The following is a 16764-nucleotide window of genomic DNA, read 5'->3' as shown; positions in this document are numbered from 1 at the left end:
AGCTAGTGTCTCAGTTACCATGGTTGCCATTTTTCAGGTTCACACCTTGCTCACCTAGCTTCACGCCTATCTACCTGGCCCCTGTCTAACACCCCTCCCCCGATACCTTCCTTTGTTATGCTACTACTGCACTGCACTACTGCACTACTACTACTACACTGCTACTGCTACTAGTATATGTGTTTAAATGTTTAAATGTTTAAACTGTTCCCATGCAGTTTACTATGATTTCTACAGTATTCTATTTTACTACAATCTTACTACAGTCTTTCTACACTTCAGTGTCTCTAGACTAGAGTTCTGCAATGTATCTCCAAACTGCAGGCGTACTTACTCAAGTTCTTTGTGTCTTTTCTGGTAAAGAGCGAGTTTTAACTCCAAATGTTTTGTTGAGTGGTAAAAACGTTGTTTTATTCCTTATTGTCTTGTCCTTGTTGTCCTTGGTAGATCCTTGGTAGATCCTTTTTGGTCTTTGTGAAAAGTGTTAAAAGTATTTCACAAAAGTCTTTAAAAAGTATTCCAGTATCCAAGGCTCAGGAGCTCACAAAAAACACAACCTTCCACCTCGACAAGGGGTCTCGTCACACATGCTATCGCGCCCCCAGCTGTCAGGAGTTTTATTACTTATAGTCAGGAGTCGTAGTTGGTCTAGAGTTTTCTGTAGGAGAATGTCAGGAGTACGTGCAGCCGGCGTTCTGTCGAGATTTGCAACTAGCAAATACTCCATCGTAACAGGTAGGGTGTCTGTAATGTTTGTTTTTGCTGTTTTCATTTGATTGGAATACATTCTTGAATTACTCAGCAGTTCCTCAGGGAACTCTTCGTTCCATTCATGCGCCTCAACATGAACTTTCACCCACATCAAGGCAGCAGAAGTGTCTAAAAGAGGTCACTAGGTGGCGTCGTTGAGTTCGGAAAATTATAAAATCCACGTAAACAAATTCATTTAGGTTAAATTAAGTTAGGACATTGTTTTGCATTCACTTGTATTGATTTATTATTATTTTTAATTATTATTTGTATTCATTGTCTTTATTTGTTTTTGTTTTTATTTATATTTAATTTTTCACTTTGTTTTTCTGGTCATCACATATTGTACAATTAATTATCCACTTTAAGCATAATCAAGGTTGGATTGGAGAAGGGAAACGACTTGTCAATGAAAAAATCTGTATAAGTTACTTACAATGTTTTATGTTCTAAAGCTATGTTTTGCACGAGCAAGAGTGAAACATAACATTTAAATACTTTTAATGAATGTATGCCATGCTAATAATATCAGATGGCAGATGCTAATATTAGACAAAGCAAACCAGTTGACCAAGGTCATGGAAACATGATGGGGTGACCTCTGATTTACCTGGATCTCTCTCTCTCTCTCTCTCTCTCTCTCTCTCTCTCTCTCTCTCTCTCTCTCTCTCTCTCTCTCTCTCTCTCTCTCTCTCTCTCTCTCTCACAAACAAACAAACAAACAAACAAACAAACAAACAAACAAACAAGTACTGGTGTTCAACACTATGTAGGGTATGTCTGGTATTAAACAGCATTGTTTAATTCCAATACTCTGCTACCTACTGACCAGGTCAAGGAAAAATACTTCAAGGGTCATCTTTGTGTGTTGGTGTGTTCTAAACTGCATTGTCTGAAGGAAGCCAAACCAAAATAAGTTTTACTCTTATGTACCTGTACACAAGATGTAACAATAGAGTACAACCTTGAACCTTGAACCTAAACGCCTTAATTATAGATTGTGTGTTACAGGTCATGCCACCCGAAACTTCTCTGTGTCTTCCACATTAGCAGGTAATCTCTTTTAACCACTTGAACCTATTCTGGCCATGTATTCGGCGAAAATAATTTAATTAGTGAATCACCTATATGATGATGATAATCAGCTGGAGTTGATGGTTCTACCCGGTCTGGATGGGTATGGAATAAAAAGTTAACATGAGCTAAACACTGTGATACAGCGCTACATGGGGTTGCTTGCGGTATGTCATTGTAGGTTCAGCTCCTCTGCTATACTGTAATGTATTCTAATGCCTTTTATGTCTGTCTGTCTGTCTGCCTCTCTCCTTTTTATGACAATATTCTCTCCGTAAAGCTCGTACACATGTCAGCTACGAGCTCAAGGATGATGTGGCAGTTGTACGACTCAACGACCCGACATCCAAGGTGGGTCTGTCACAAACACAGACTGTGTGTGTGTGTGTGTGTGTGTGTGTGTGTGTGTGTGTGTGTGTGTGTGTGTGTGTGTGTTAGTGAGAGTGAGTGAGTGCGTGATGGTGTACGATGGATACTGTGTTTGTGAGTGACAGTCTTTTGTCTACCTGTCTGCCTCAGTTTCTCACTGACTGACAGATTCAACATGATTACTGTGTGTGTGTGTGTGTGTGTGTGTGTGTGTGTGTGTGTGTGTGTGTGTGTGTGTGTGTGTGTGTGTGTGTGTGTGTGTGTGTGTGTGTGTGTGTGTGTGTGTGTGTGTGTGTGTGTGTGTTGTATTTGTGTAGGTGAACACCCTGTCAGTACAGATGCAGGCTGAGCTGACTGAGGTGATGGGAGAGGTGTGGTCCAACGCAGCGGTGAAAAGTGCCGTTCTCATCTCCACCAAGCCTGGTTGCTTCATCGCCGGGGCAGACATCAAGTAGGTTCACTAGTCTAGGCCACACACATACATACACACACACCACAATTTCCAGCACAGACTGAAATTGGCACTCGCACCCACTTGAATGACAGTAAATATTGGCTACATTGTCACTTCTTTGGCAGACAGCTAACCAGTATTACATTTTTCAATCATTCGGTCTAAAAAAAGAAAATATTTTGGCAGCTAAGAAAATAAACTGGCTGCTGGTGAATTTTGTGAACCACTGTTGCTAGTTGATTTTAAAAAAACAAGTTCAAGTTAGGGCTGCAATTATGCATTCTTTTCATAGAAATTATTCAAACAATTACTTATTCGAATAAACAAATAATCTCGATGTGTGATTCTTGTTTTTGATAAATGTTTTTTATATATATTAAGGAATCGATGCAAAATTCGAATAATTAATGGGTTTTAATAATTGACATATCGATTAGTCTGAATGATTAACCATTTAAGGTTTATTTTATACTTCGTTGTACAACAGTGTCATGCAAAAATAGCCTATGTTGTATATCTAGTACTTTTGCTATTTTGGAAAATCTTATCTATCTATAAATGCACAAGATCCCCTCCAACAATCAGAGTATCGATTCAAACGTCAAACTTACCGCAGAGGACCCGAGGGTGTGTTGCACCAAATGGAAATTTGGTTGGACCGGCGGTTGTCCGGAACCGAAAATCCAGAAATGTCAGTCTATCTGGGTTAGGCCGGGTTAGAGATCCCTGATGTGACATCAATTCTGACATCATGTTAATCATGTCATGCATTAAGTAGTCTGACAACAGGTACAACAGGTACTCTGACAACGGTTATTGCATAACTGATGCTAGTTTTATAATCAATTAACTGTTGCTCCCTTATTTCAAGCCTTGCATATCAGTACCTATTGTCCCCTGCAAACTCACCTTGCCTCTAAGAAACATTTTCCTTTCCTACCGTATCAGTATGATCCAGGCTTGTAAGAGCAGTGAAGAGGTCACCAGTCTGTCCAGAGAAGGCCAGAAGATGTTTGAGAGGATTGAGAAGTCTCCCATCCCCATTGTTGCTGCCATCAACGGCTCCTGCCTGGGTGGAGGCCTGGAAGTATGTGTTTGTGTGTATGTGTGTAAGACGGAGGCCCAGGTCTGAATAGTGGATATTGATAGTTTATCCATTTGTGACTCTGGGAGTGTACAAAATGTAACCAAAAGACCATTATGGATCCATTTGTTTATATTTGTACACTCTCAGGGTTAAATGAACACTTGAGGATTTTATTGTGTGGCCTCACTGGCCTGCATCTTTTCATTGTTTGTGTGTAGTTGGCTACAGTTGTTTTTTTTGTTATAGCCTGTCAGTACCGTCCTGATGGTGTGTTTGTGTGTAGTTTGCTATAGCCTGTCAGTACCGTCCTGATGGTGTGTTTGTGTGTAGTTTGCTATAGCCTGTCAGTACCGTGTGGCCACCAAGAGCAGGAAGACCATACTGGGAACACCTGAGGTCATGCTGGGACTGCTGCCTGGAGCTGGAGGGACACAGAGACTGCCTAAGATGGTACACACACACACACACACACACACACACACACACACACACACACACACACACACACACACACACACACACACACACACACACACACACACACACACACACACACACACACACACACACACACAGTTAACTTACTGTAAAGGACCACCAGTGTTAATACCTTCTATTTAGTTTGCTTAGGTTGGCTGAGAAGTGACCTCTCGTGGGACTTGGAGGCTCTGTTCTGTTTAATTTACAGAAATCCTTAAGAAATTCTTCTTACCCACTTCACCACCAGTACCAGTACAAAACTCTCCATACCTAGCCTTCTCTATAAAAGACAGGTTGCTGCTGCTACAGTCCTGTACAAAATGCACACCCACCACTGCCCCACGGACCTCCCGTTTACCCATCATTCAAAAACACAGCTTTTCATAAATTGCTAAATGAATGGTGCCCTTTACGAGTATGCAGCTAACAGCATCACAGATCGGATATCAAAGTGATCCATTGGTATTTTTTGTTTTTGAACAAATCTGATCCACTCGAATATATAGGGATTACGTAAAGGTTTTGAATTCTTGGGACCTGGCTATGCAAGACTAGAGATAGTTAATCGAACAATATAGATAAATATAATTTTGTAGTCAAATACATTTTTTGGTCAAAGCTATACATTATATGTGTGAATTCAATTTAGAGAGTGAATTGATTGACATGTATAGCTGTAAATGGCCCCTGAGGAAGAAAAAAAAGATATGTGAATTAAGGCTTATTAGCCAGGGATCCTTTTAACGACTTTGGAGAACATGTGAACAAATGCAAAATCTAGAAACATGGCCATTAATGGGAAAACGGTCTATGTTCATATTATTTGATACTTGGCCAAAGCTGTGAATAGACAATAACATATTATAGTATTAATGGTGGTATGGTCCTTTCAGACACAAGTTCTAAAGGAAACCAGTTCAGTGTGGTTTGTATGCCACACACTGTCCCACTGTGTTGTTCCTGTACTGTGTATGTCTGTATGTCCTACTATTTCACTGCACCAACGTCACAATGAATGAACTGTGTGTGTGTGTGTGTGTGTGTGTGTGTGTGTGTGTGTGTGTGTGTGTGTGTGTGTGTGTGTGTGTGTGTGTGTGTGTGTGTGTGTGCGTGCAGGTGGGTCTTCCCGGAGCATTTGACATGATGCTGACAGGCAGAAACATCAGGGCTGACAAGGCAAAGAAAATGGGTCTCGTGCACCAGCTTGTGGACCCTCTAGGTAAATAACTGTAGTGTGTGTGTGTGTGTGTGTGTGTGTGTGTGTGTGTCTAAATCTAATCTAAATTCACATTTTGGTAGTCTTTTGTCAGCATGTCCCATACCCTAGCTTTAATATGTTTTCATAATGCACGTATGCCTTTGCATTCACATAGCCTTAAGCCTGAGTTATACTTGGTTGCACATCGGTGTCACACACCAAAAATAGCATATCTACAAGCTCAACATGCCACAAGCTTTCCTGCTTGTAGACTAACATACTGTAACTTGTCAGTGTTGTACAGAAACATACTACACTTATATTATATTCACATATTTTAGAAACTGAGAGGCTCCGTAACAGAACATTGACTTATATTTAGATATAGAGAAAACAAAGCAACTCCAGAAACAGGATTTGCATTTATTTATGTGCTTGTGCTTTAAAGATTCACACAGACATCTGGGTATCTAGTAGCTACCGATGTTGGAAAAGCTCAATTCCAACACAAATGAAGCATTAAAGGTTACTTAAGTCAAGTGAAATGTCAAAGTTATTATAATCTCTCAGTTTTTACTTAGGAGTCACCAAAGAAATGTAGTTCAATGGAGCACGACAGGCCAAGAAAAGCACTTTGTAAATGTTCATGTATTTGGGGCCGTATGTACATAAATACTCCCCACATACACACACGCGCACGCGCGCGCACACACACACACACACACACACACACACCTCTTTGCCTAATTTTTCCTTCCGTGTGTGTGTGTGTGTGTGTGTAACGTGCACTAGGCCCTGGTCTGAAGCCTGCAGAGGAGAGAACCATTGAATACCTGGAGGAGGTGGCTGTGGGCTTGGCCAAAGGCATCGCCAACAAGACGGTTTCATTGAAGAAGGAGAAAGGCCTCATGCAGAGTCAGTTATCTCAAACCCCACAACTGTAAATTGTTTAACTATTTTCATATCGGTGGATTCCGATATAGTATGAAATTAACATCTAGTCTGAACCAAAATGTGTATGTGTAGAGCTACAGGACACAGTGATGGGTCTGGGCCCAGTGAAGAACAAGATCTACAAGACGGTCAATGAGAAGGTCCAGAAGCAGACCAAAGGGCTGTACCCTGCTCCTGTTAAAATCATAGAGGTCTGAAACATCATATGGCACCCACATATTCCTACAGACGCGTGCATGGTTATTCTATAATGCAAGCTGTTGTGTTGCTAATGTAAAATGAATGAATTCCCTATGTTTCACACCGGTAAAAAATGAATTTGTTTCTCTTGTTGTTATTGTATGGCAGCATAAACCGATGTGATTTATGATAAACAAGTGGTTCTCAAACCTAACATTTTCAAGGATCCCCATAACTCCCAGAGTTACAGACCTGTAAGGGTCCATTTGGAACCCCCTCAAGGAACCCTAAGGGTCCCTGGGACCCCACTTTGAAAACCATTGTACCAATGACACTAAAAATGTACTAACAAAAACTGAACATTTTGAAAATGTATTCATTTAACATTTGAAATACATACAAACTGTACCATAATGTATCATCCACACAATGTAAGGGAATATGTACTTGACATTCCTGTTTCTGTTGGCTACACAGTGTGTAAAGGTTGGCATGGAGAAGGGAGGAGAGGAGGGTTACCTGGCTGAAGCTCAGGTGAGTTGTCCCACACACCAAAACACCTCACATACATTCAAACAATGTCAATTTAGTGTCAAAAGCCGAAATAGCGCATCAATACATCTGATTGTCGTATTGGTCTTGTGCTGTAGATAAGCCCACCAGTGCCAATATCTAACCGTATATCATGACCTCAAGAGTATTATTGCGATTATACCGCAGATTCATCAATCATGTAATATATTTATGATTCAAAGCAAGGAAAAGCAAAAACTACAGGTGATGGCAGCTGTTGTCAGGTTACAAGGTGGATGTGTTTGAAGTGCTTTATTGTGATATATTGGCAGAATTTGGCACTAATTAGAATGTCAGGTCGGAACTAAATGTTACAATATGCGATGCATTGTGAGAGTGCGGAGTGGCCGACACCAACTCCTGGATCACCGCCCTCCACTCCCTCCTTCTCTCACTGACCTTGTCCATCAGGGTCCAGAGCTCTGTAGTGTTGGTAGGTGGTGCGCCTCCTTCCCCTCTTGGCTGTGCCCTGGGTTGGCTCGCACAATGTCAGTTCGCTCGCCAGTCGCCATCAGTTCCGGTTGCCGGACACAGTGCCCAGCCAGCCTCATTCTTCTCTCCCTGACCTTGTCCATGACCTGTGGAAGGCCTCCGTAGAGGTTCACGTTTCTGACCTCCTGGTCCTCCACCTTTTCCTGCTGTACTATACATGTGAAAAAATATTGACATACAAAAATGATGTTCACAATGTGAAAAGTATTCTGGGATTTACCTCCTTGGCCACACCATACAAATTCTCTCTTTTTCCTCAGAATTTCGGGAAGCTGGCGATGACGTCAGAATCCAGGGCTCTGATTGGTCTGTACCAGGGTCAGGTGTCCTGTAAGAAGAACCACTACGGCAAGCCAGTCAAGGAAGTGAAGTACGTACAGTGGCCAGGGTGACCATAGATATAGAAACCTAGATACCTCATTGGCCTCTGCAGTTCATTGGAGCGACCTGTATCGCGTGAAGCTTGCCTTGGAGAAGGCAAAGCTTTCTGACTACTGGCCAATCACCGTTACGAATCTAGTTGTATAAAAATATCCCGTTATATTTTTATACAACTAGATTCTGCCAAGTCCCGGAAAAGACGCGCTGTGATTGGCCAGTTGTCAGGAAGCTTAAGCGTCTGTATCTCGGAGGCCATTTTGGAGAAGGCAATTGCAAAATGGCCCCCGAGATACAGGCGCCTCAGAGCCGGAGGAGGCGTCTACCTTTTTATATTTGTCTATGAGGGTGACTGGTTCACTAGTTTCCAAAGTACACCAAAGGTGTGCTGTAGCCTACTTTTGTTAAAGACCGGACAAATACTTCATTTTCTCATGAGATCTGTCTTAAACTTAACAACTTTAGTTCATTTCTACTCCCAGACTGATGTATGATTATTCTGTGCCATAGTGCTTGTGTCCATGTTGGAACACACTGATATTGTCTCTCTGTCTGTGTTTTAGGACGCTGGCGATCCTGGGTGCAGGGCTGATGGGAGCAGGTGTAGCTCAAGTATCAGTGGACAAGGGTCTGAGCACCATTCTGAAGGACACCACAGAGGAGGGAGCCGGCAGGGGAGAACAACAGGTCTACAAAGGGTAAATCACATGCACACACTAGTTGAATAGCACCAAACACACGCTGAAGACTCTGCTAAGGAAGCAGCTTATCCATAACGTGCAGCGGTGCCATGCACAATACTATGTCCCCTTTTAGGAAAAAGTTCAATTTCATATTTTTACAATAAAATAAGATTTCATCATGGTTTAAAATACTATGTTGTGTGTTACAGTATTTTGTTTATGTATTCACTATGTGAAAAGTGTAGACTACTAGCATAATAAACTCCTGCGTGTGTGCAAGGTTTTACAACAAATGCGTGACTTTTAAATCACTTCAAAAGGCAGGCGTGCCGACAGCCGGGCCTTGAGGCGTTAGCTGCGATCGAGTGCCCGTGCTGAGCAATTTGGTGCAAATACATTTAGATATTTTTTTAAATATGCTGCTAAAAGAGAGGGAGCATATAATAAAATTGAAAATTAATTGATCTTGAAATAAATGATATAATGACGAAAGTGTCATTGAAATGATATAAAGTATCATTGAAATAATATAAGTAATATCATCTCTAACACTGCCAGGGTTAGGGCATCTATTTATTCTATTGGAGAAATGCCTGTGTATATATAGCGATTTTACTGTAGGTACATGATGCCATAGCCTCAACACCTACAGTATCACATTTCCAAGCACAGACAGCTGCAATAGCATACCTTCTACACTAGAGGTCATCATTATATCACTGTAGTCAGTGTGGCCATAAAGTGCTAATGCGTGTCTCTAACTCCTAAAAAGAGTTATTCATGAGAGTTGTTTCCATCCTACAAGTGGAATGTCGCTAAACGCTGAACAAGGTTGTATTTCGCTTTTCAACATGTGTCCTCAGCCTTAACGACAAGGTGAAAAAGAGATCATTGACAACGTTTGAGCGTGACGCCATCCTGTCCAACCTGTCCGCACAGCTGGACTACACCGGCTTCCAGTCGACTGACATGGTCATCGAGGCCGTGTTCGAGGACATCAACATCAAACACAGAGTACTCAAAGAGGTGGAAGCGGTGAGTCTTGTTTTTACAGCACGACGCTAGTCTCACTTAGCCAGATGATCGGAGATCTCCAGCTACTGATTATGTCTAGTGGAATCTAAAGTAAACCAGCTGTGAGTGTGGCTGCAGTGCTGACAAACCTATGGCCAGTGCCACTGCTTTGAAAGCAAATCTTATCACTGTCCCAATATGAAGAACCTCCTAAAGTCTTTGTATTGGTTCTGCAATTCAGTTATTTTTAGATAACCAGTTGATTTTAGATGTATCAGCAGTTGGACTCAAAACACACCTTTTTAACACATCGGGTGCCAAACACTGTCTGAACCGTGTGTTTACATAGTGGCGGTTCCGAAGCTTCGGTGCCGAACACGGTCTGAACCGTGATTTCAGTCTTTTTGTTTTTTTCGTTTTTCTCCGCGCGGGCGGGGCTAGAGCAGCTCTGGGAGCACCCATTGTAATCCTGCGAAGGAAGTGCCAGATCGCTCACCGGAAACACTTTTTTTTTCCCCATCCGCTTCCTGTCTATTTCCTACTTTGAAACGCCTATATCTCCGAATCTGTTTCCTGTGGGGAAAAACGGTCATGCGCGATGCGCGATCCCCCCCCCCCGTTGTAACCCGCGAGGGGAATGTTATGGTTCCAGGCTGTAGTCAGGCTCATGGCAGAACATGAATCGATGCTTTTTTTTGCGTGGATTTGCTTGTAACGCACGCGGAAATTTTAAACAGCAAAGCGCAGTCAATGGGGAGAATGCTGGCACCCACGGTAAGTTGTTATGAAAAAATGCTGGCACCCGATGTGTTAACAAAGCTTTTGCTTAGTCTTTTTCTTCTAGGTCTTTGACTCTATGCCATAATTTGTTTTTAATCTACTTTTTACCCCAAGAAGGGTCTAATGTTGTCGCAGAATGTTTTTTGTTTCTGTCTTGCCTCGTTTTTTATGACATTCTTTTTAAACCCTGTAGCACTTCGTGATTTGCAAAAATGTAAAGCGCGTTATAAATAAAATGTATTATTATCTCTGATTCTCTGCACAAGACTCTCACACGACACTGCTAATCCACACAAAGACCAGCACTAATAACTGGTTTCAGTAACAGAGTGAACAACAGGCTTAAATAAGGTATCGGTATCTGAGAGGTTCCCTAATACTGAAATCTGATATAAAGGTCATGTGGCGTCATCTGTTGTCTCATGAAAGTTCATAAAAATAATACTGTGGGTGTGGTAATTAAATGTCGATATAAGACACTGTGTGTGACTATGTGTTCTCAGATGATCCCTATTCCCTCCCCACTGACTCTTGCCACTCGCTGTGTTCTCAGGTGATCCCTGACCACTGTGTGTTTGCCTCCAACACCTCGTCTCTGCCCATCAAAGACATCGCTGCTGCCAGCAAACGGCCCGAGAAGGTCAGTCAGCTATAACCCGCACACACTCTTGGGCTCTTAGCCCACTTCAAAGCTGAGTGGTTTTGGAGCGGGAGCCCGCACTCCCCCTGAGGAGTTAGGGAGGGGGGGGGTCACTCTGAATCTCAAAAAATGTTTTTAAAGCAAACATCTGTAACTCAAATTTTTGCTTCTGGGGAATTCTACAAATGTCTTCTAAATCTTAACAGTTTTCTGAAAACTTATGTCGCTATATGAGCGGTTCTCAAACTTTTCCATGTCAAGGACCACCCAAAATGATATGTATTTGACCACGGCCCCCCCCCCCATCTCAAAATATGTTGTTCCAGGGACCCCCCAGAAGCACAGAGTAAAACATATTTGTCATATTCAAAGATTTGCACAAAGTTTCCCACAATTAAAAAAAAAATAGCAGACCTACAAGCTCATAGCGCGGCACTCGCTATGAGCTTGTATATCTGCTATTTTTGAATAGCCAAAGAAATCTAAAATGACACAGATGCGTTTCCGGTCTAAAGGGGTTAAGCATTTATGAAGCACAAAAAAGAAACAACTATTGGTTTTCTTTTGTTTTGTGTGCAGGTGATCGGCATGCACTACTTCTCCCCGGTGGACAAGATGCAGTTGCTGGAGATCATCACCACCGACAAGACATCTAAAGACACCGTGGCCTCGGCTGTCAGCGTGGGCCTCCGACAGGGCAAGATCATCATCGTGGTCAAGGTGAGAGGACCCCCACTACATAGTAAACTCCTCCAGAGTTCATTTTACTCAGAAGAGTGTCAAAAAGGGATCCATGGTTCCGTTTGTACACTCTTAAAGTTAAATTAATGAATTGAACTGTGGATTATTGGAACTAATTCATGCGTGTTCGCTACCTATAATTTAATCATAATACGTTTAGGAATCTGCCACCATTGCTCACTTTATTTTCTGTACATGCGTGTTTCCCTGTACTGTAGGATGGCCCTGGCTTCTACACCACTCGCTGTCTGGGTCCAATGTTGGCAGAAGCTATCCGTGCGCTCCAGGTGAGCACTCATCCACCTGCCTTTAATGCCGTCTAACTTTGCCATAAGTGAACGCTCAAGTCTGGCTTGGAGGATCTTCATACAGTACACCTCTTTGACACAAAAGTCATAATTGAAATTCAAAAAGTCAAATGCAGAGAGGGGTGTTTGATGTTAATCCAACCCTTTGGTTTGGTGTTTACAGGAAGGGGTGGGCTTTAAAAAGCTGGATGCCCTGACAACGGGCTTCGGCTTCCCCGTTGGCGCAGTAACCCTGGTGGATGAAGTTGGTATTGACGTGGGTGCACACGTGGCAGAGGTAACTGAACTAATTCATGCTTTTGTCGCACGACAGTGCTGCTCGTCAGAAATAGCTGGTTTACAGGCGTAAAACAGGGTATTTTCGGCGTGCAACACTGTCATCCATTGCAGACTAAATATGTTGTCAGTGTTGTACCAAACAACCTAATATTTCTACAGTACTTTATTTTGTTTGGTGTCACAAAAGCCATGCAAGGTCGTGCAACAAAGTATAAAGCTGGTATTGTACTAAACATGTAGAACATGTTTGCAAGCCTTGGTACTACAAAAAAAAGACTACATTTTCTTTACATTTATGTCAAAGGTTCTATGTCGTAGTCTACACAACAAATTATGAAAATAGCTGATCTACAACCTCACAACACGTCACAACGACAAGCTTGTAGATCTGCTATTTTCACTATCTTTTAAATTGAAAAACTAGAAAGTGTTTTTTTTTATTGGCCCAAAATAGGGATGCCAGAGTTAACATAGATTTATAATAAAATAATGTAACATTATCAAACATATCAGACTACAGTCTACATTTTCCGAAAGGAAATGCATGTATTTAATTTGATCTGACCAGAAGCAGGGATAACAGAGGGGGCATATCAAAAGCAGAGGCATGGATTCCAACCCCAGCAAATCCAACCCTTTTATTAGAAATCTATGTTAATCTATGTTAATCCAACCCTGCCAAAATGTATATTATGCTACCTGCTTTTAAAAAAATCCCAGTGGAGCTGAAATATGACAAGACTTTCATTCTATCCTATTGAATGTTGATCACATCCTGTGTTTGTAGGATCTGGGAAAGGCTTTTGGCTCTCGTCTTGGAGGAGGGAACGTTGAGGCTCTTCAGCTTATGGTGGCGAAAGGCTTCAAAGGTAAATCTACTCTGAAGAAGTCCCCCTTTATTTATAGCTCATGTGCAGAGCATTGTTATAGAAGTCAAGCTCTCTTTTTCAGAACAAACCACACCATAACGACTTTCAACCTGGTGTCCCTATTTGAGGCATGTAATTATAGCAAAAATAGCAAATCTACGACAACTCACTAATTGTAGTTTTATGTTGCGTTGCAGATCCCATTAGACCTCAATGGGTAGATGACCTAGTCCTTTTCAGATCATAAGGAGTTTCTCCTTACAGGCTGGGCCTACTTCATGATCATAATCTTTCATATCTATGGCTTCTTGTTTTTAAACCTACAGATATGTATCAATAAATTGATTGATAAATAAGCTTGTAGATAGTCTATTTTCGCTGTGCAACATAGTACGAACTAGGGATTTAGTGGTTAACTTTAACTTCACCAGCTAGGCTATATTATAAACTATAACAATGCTCCTAGATTAAATTAAAGGGGGTTTGCTCCCGAGATTATAAGGGAGATTATTGTTTGCCCACAAATATAGATCAATCAATTAAAAAAACAAGAGATTTGGTGTGCAGGGAAAAAACAAGGTGACAACGTATTCTATAGACCCTTGGGGCTTCCCGGTCAAGAATTATATAGGGTAAACTTTTAAGTGGTTATACCAGTGATGTAACAATGACAACCAGTATGAAAGTTAGTCCCCGATACTGACTTTCGGTTCGAAAATGTATGACCTAGAACTGGTTTTGCGCAGGTCGTAAATCTGGCAAGGGCTGCTACGTGTACGGCAAGGGGAAGAAAGACAAGAGTGTGAATCCTGAAGCTGAAGAGATCCTGAAGAAGTTTCAAATGCCAGCGCCACCCAGCGTGTAAGAAAAACAAACTCTACTCAACCTTAGTGCTCTCCTGCGGACACTCGCTCATTGTGTGTGTATGTGTTGCAGGTCCAGTGACTCAGACATTCAGTACCGGCTGGTGTCTCGTTTTGTGAACGAAGCCGTGCTGTGTCTGCAGGAGGGCATTCTGGGAAACCCCTTGGAGGGAGACATTGGAGCAGTGTTTGGACTGGGCTTTCCTCCATGCCTGGGCGGTAAGACACACACGCGACAGATGTTATTGGCAGATTTTTAAGCGATTAGCATTGACTCGTATCCAGAAACATGATAGGTGATTGGAACTCATGATGAATCAATGAAGGGCATATTAATTATAAGAAAAAGGATACCATAAGTTAGTCTTTTTTACCAGTGCCTCTCCTGAGTTCCATCCTTGCTGCTGTCGCTTATGTTATGTTAAGCTAAATGTAAGTGACAGGACAAAAAATGGAAATCCCTCACTTTCATGCTTTGATTGCTGTCCCTATAATCCCATTATTCTGTCACCAATGTCCACCAGGTCCCTTCAGGTTTGTGGACTCCATAGGAGCAGAGCGTCTGGTGGGCATCATGAGGCGCTTTGAGGATGTCTATGGGAATCAGTTCACCCCCTGTCAGCTGCTGCTGGACCATGCCAAAGATTCCAGCAAGAAGTTCCACGTGTAACCCCGCCGCAACCTCCTTCAAAGTGCACAGAGAGACCATTTTGAAGACCCATCGTCCTGATATCACTGGGCTTTTTATGTGCGACTATGCCAGCCCAAAATGACTTTGCAGCCGCTTTAAACTGTGATGCAATTTCCGATGTTCTTTTTTTTGTCTTATGTTGCGTTAACATTGCAAGCAGCAAAGCAAAATAGTCTGTCTAGGGCCAGGCAAACACACAGAGACAGCATTTTTCCCAGTTGACTATTATGCAGAAATATTGCAGGGTTTTGCAGAATTGCGAACTAGCATTTATTGCGTGGAACTGAATTTACATGAATTCTGCTGTGATAATACTACTCTGATTTTCAAATGGCTGATAGTAACTGCTACAGCGCTGCACCTGGGCCATTTGTTACAGTGTTCCATTTTTAGATTAGAACATGGACAATAATGCTGCCCTTAACAAACCCAATCCAAAGCTTCAGTCGAATGTCATGATTTTCAGAAGCCTCTTGTGTGATGCCAACAGATTTTCCTAATTTCCTCACTATGTGGATTTAATGTTCCCCTTCATTTTTCTACCTAGTCTTTTCAAGTCTTTCTTACCACTTTATGTAGATTCCCATGTCTGTTTGAACATATCTAATATTACACACAACTACAACAACAACTGATTAATAGATCATTTTTTGATTCTTTGGATTGATAATTAAAGCATTATTTGTGGTTGGATAATACAGAGCTATGCCTTATCCCAGGACTAAAGTGATTGACAAGAGGAATAGAAGTACGGTAAACACTAAAGGAATACAACACTTTGTTTTATTTAAATATAATTTAACTACTATGATTGCACTTGTCTGACTGATTAGTCTAGGGCTAGATGGACTAATGTGTATGGCAACATGCATAGAGAATGTACCGTTTGACTTTTGGTTAGTTGTGTCTGTGTTAGGCCTACTCAAGGGAGTCTTGCCTTTTACACTCCAATACATCTCTGATAACTGTATCTAGTCTGCTGCTTATTTTGTAATTGTGTCTTTCAATGCAATAAGCGCTGGACAGTATCCGGCCATATAAACATAAACCAAAGTCTCCTGTTCACCACCAAAAGAGATTAAAATACACGAGGGAAACGCTTCATTCTTCCAGAGGTCATTAAGTTTCTATTTATTTTTAATTCATTTATCATCCTGGTTCCTCTTGTTGCGAGGTCCGTCGTGGTTACAGCGTCACAGAGTAGATCAGTACTATGTGGATTTAGAACAACGTCCTGGAGGGAGATGCCACAAAGGTCAAGTGTCCTGAATCACCCGGTTTTCCTGATGACTAAATAGTATTATGAAATAACTATTCCTCGAGTTATTCCTTATTCCTCAAGTTCATAACGAGAGATCATCAGTCGGTTTGGCTAGAAGACTTCAACAAGAACCAATGGCTAATCTGACTCGAGACAAATTATTCTAAACAAAGATTACACAGAATTGTCATTCACAGTTATCTGGCTAATTGGGTAAGCCTGCTTCTAGATCAGCATTTTTTTAGGCTACAGATCCTGGTTAAACAACACCACTAACCGTGTGTGGTGGCATGGTTTGTAACTCTATTACAGTTAGACTTAGAAATGGAATTCATAGAACAGCTGCAGAATGCTCCCAAAAAGTGTTTGGATAAAATAGTAAATTGCTCACTCACAATTCCAACTTCTCCTGGCAGCCATAAAGGAGGTCAATTCTGTCTGCATGGAGTCTTGTACTGATGTAAATCAAATGTTAGCTACCCCTCAGCTAGGTCCAATTTAGATGTAATTCATGTGTGCCATGATTGTTTCACCCTATTGTATTACACCAGCTCAGAGATTCAATGACAACCTCAAGGGGTAACATTAGAGAAAAAATGTATCAAGGGCACAGCACAACAGTTCAGGGCAGATGACATACAGTATC

The 16764-nt window shown here is 41.6% G+C and overlaps 1 protein-coding gene across 1 annotated transcript; it reads left to right on the top strand.

Annotated features, from left to right (window-relative positions):
• The first annotated feature begins 606 nt into the window (after positions 1-606).
• On the top strand, positions 607-15976 carry LOC311062652 (trifunctional enzyme subunit alpha, mitochondrial-like). The gene is made up of 21 exons (XM_084081853.1): positions 607-735; positions 1762-1803; positions 2105-2175; positions 2511-2644; positions 3596-3734; positions 4065-4184; positions 5331-5433; positions 6205-6327; positions 6439-6557; positions 7024-7080; positions 7872-7981; positions 8553-8687; positions 9536-9707; positions 11020-11106; positions 11686-11826; positions 12066-12134; positions 12319-12432; positions 13222-13303; positions 14050-14164; positions 14240-14385; positions 14691-15976. Exons 1-21 carry the CDS (start codon positions 669-671, stop codon positions 14834-14836), a joined length of 2292 nt encoding a protein of 763 aa, XP_083937979.1. The 5' UTR covers positions 607-668; the 3' UTR covers positions 14837-15976.
• Positions 15977-16764: the final 788 nt, after the last annotated feature.

Source organism: Gymnoscopelus microlampas (assembly GCF_963454915.1).
Source record: "Gymnoscopelus microlampas genome assembly, chromosome: 16".
Classification (NCBI taxonomy): Eukaryota; Metazoa; Chordata; class Actinopteri; order Myctophiformes; family Myctophidae; genus Gymnoscopelus; species Gymnoscopelus microlampas.
This window is presented reverse-complemented; position numbering and strand designations above follow the sequence as displayed.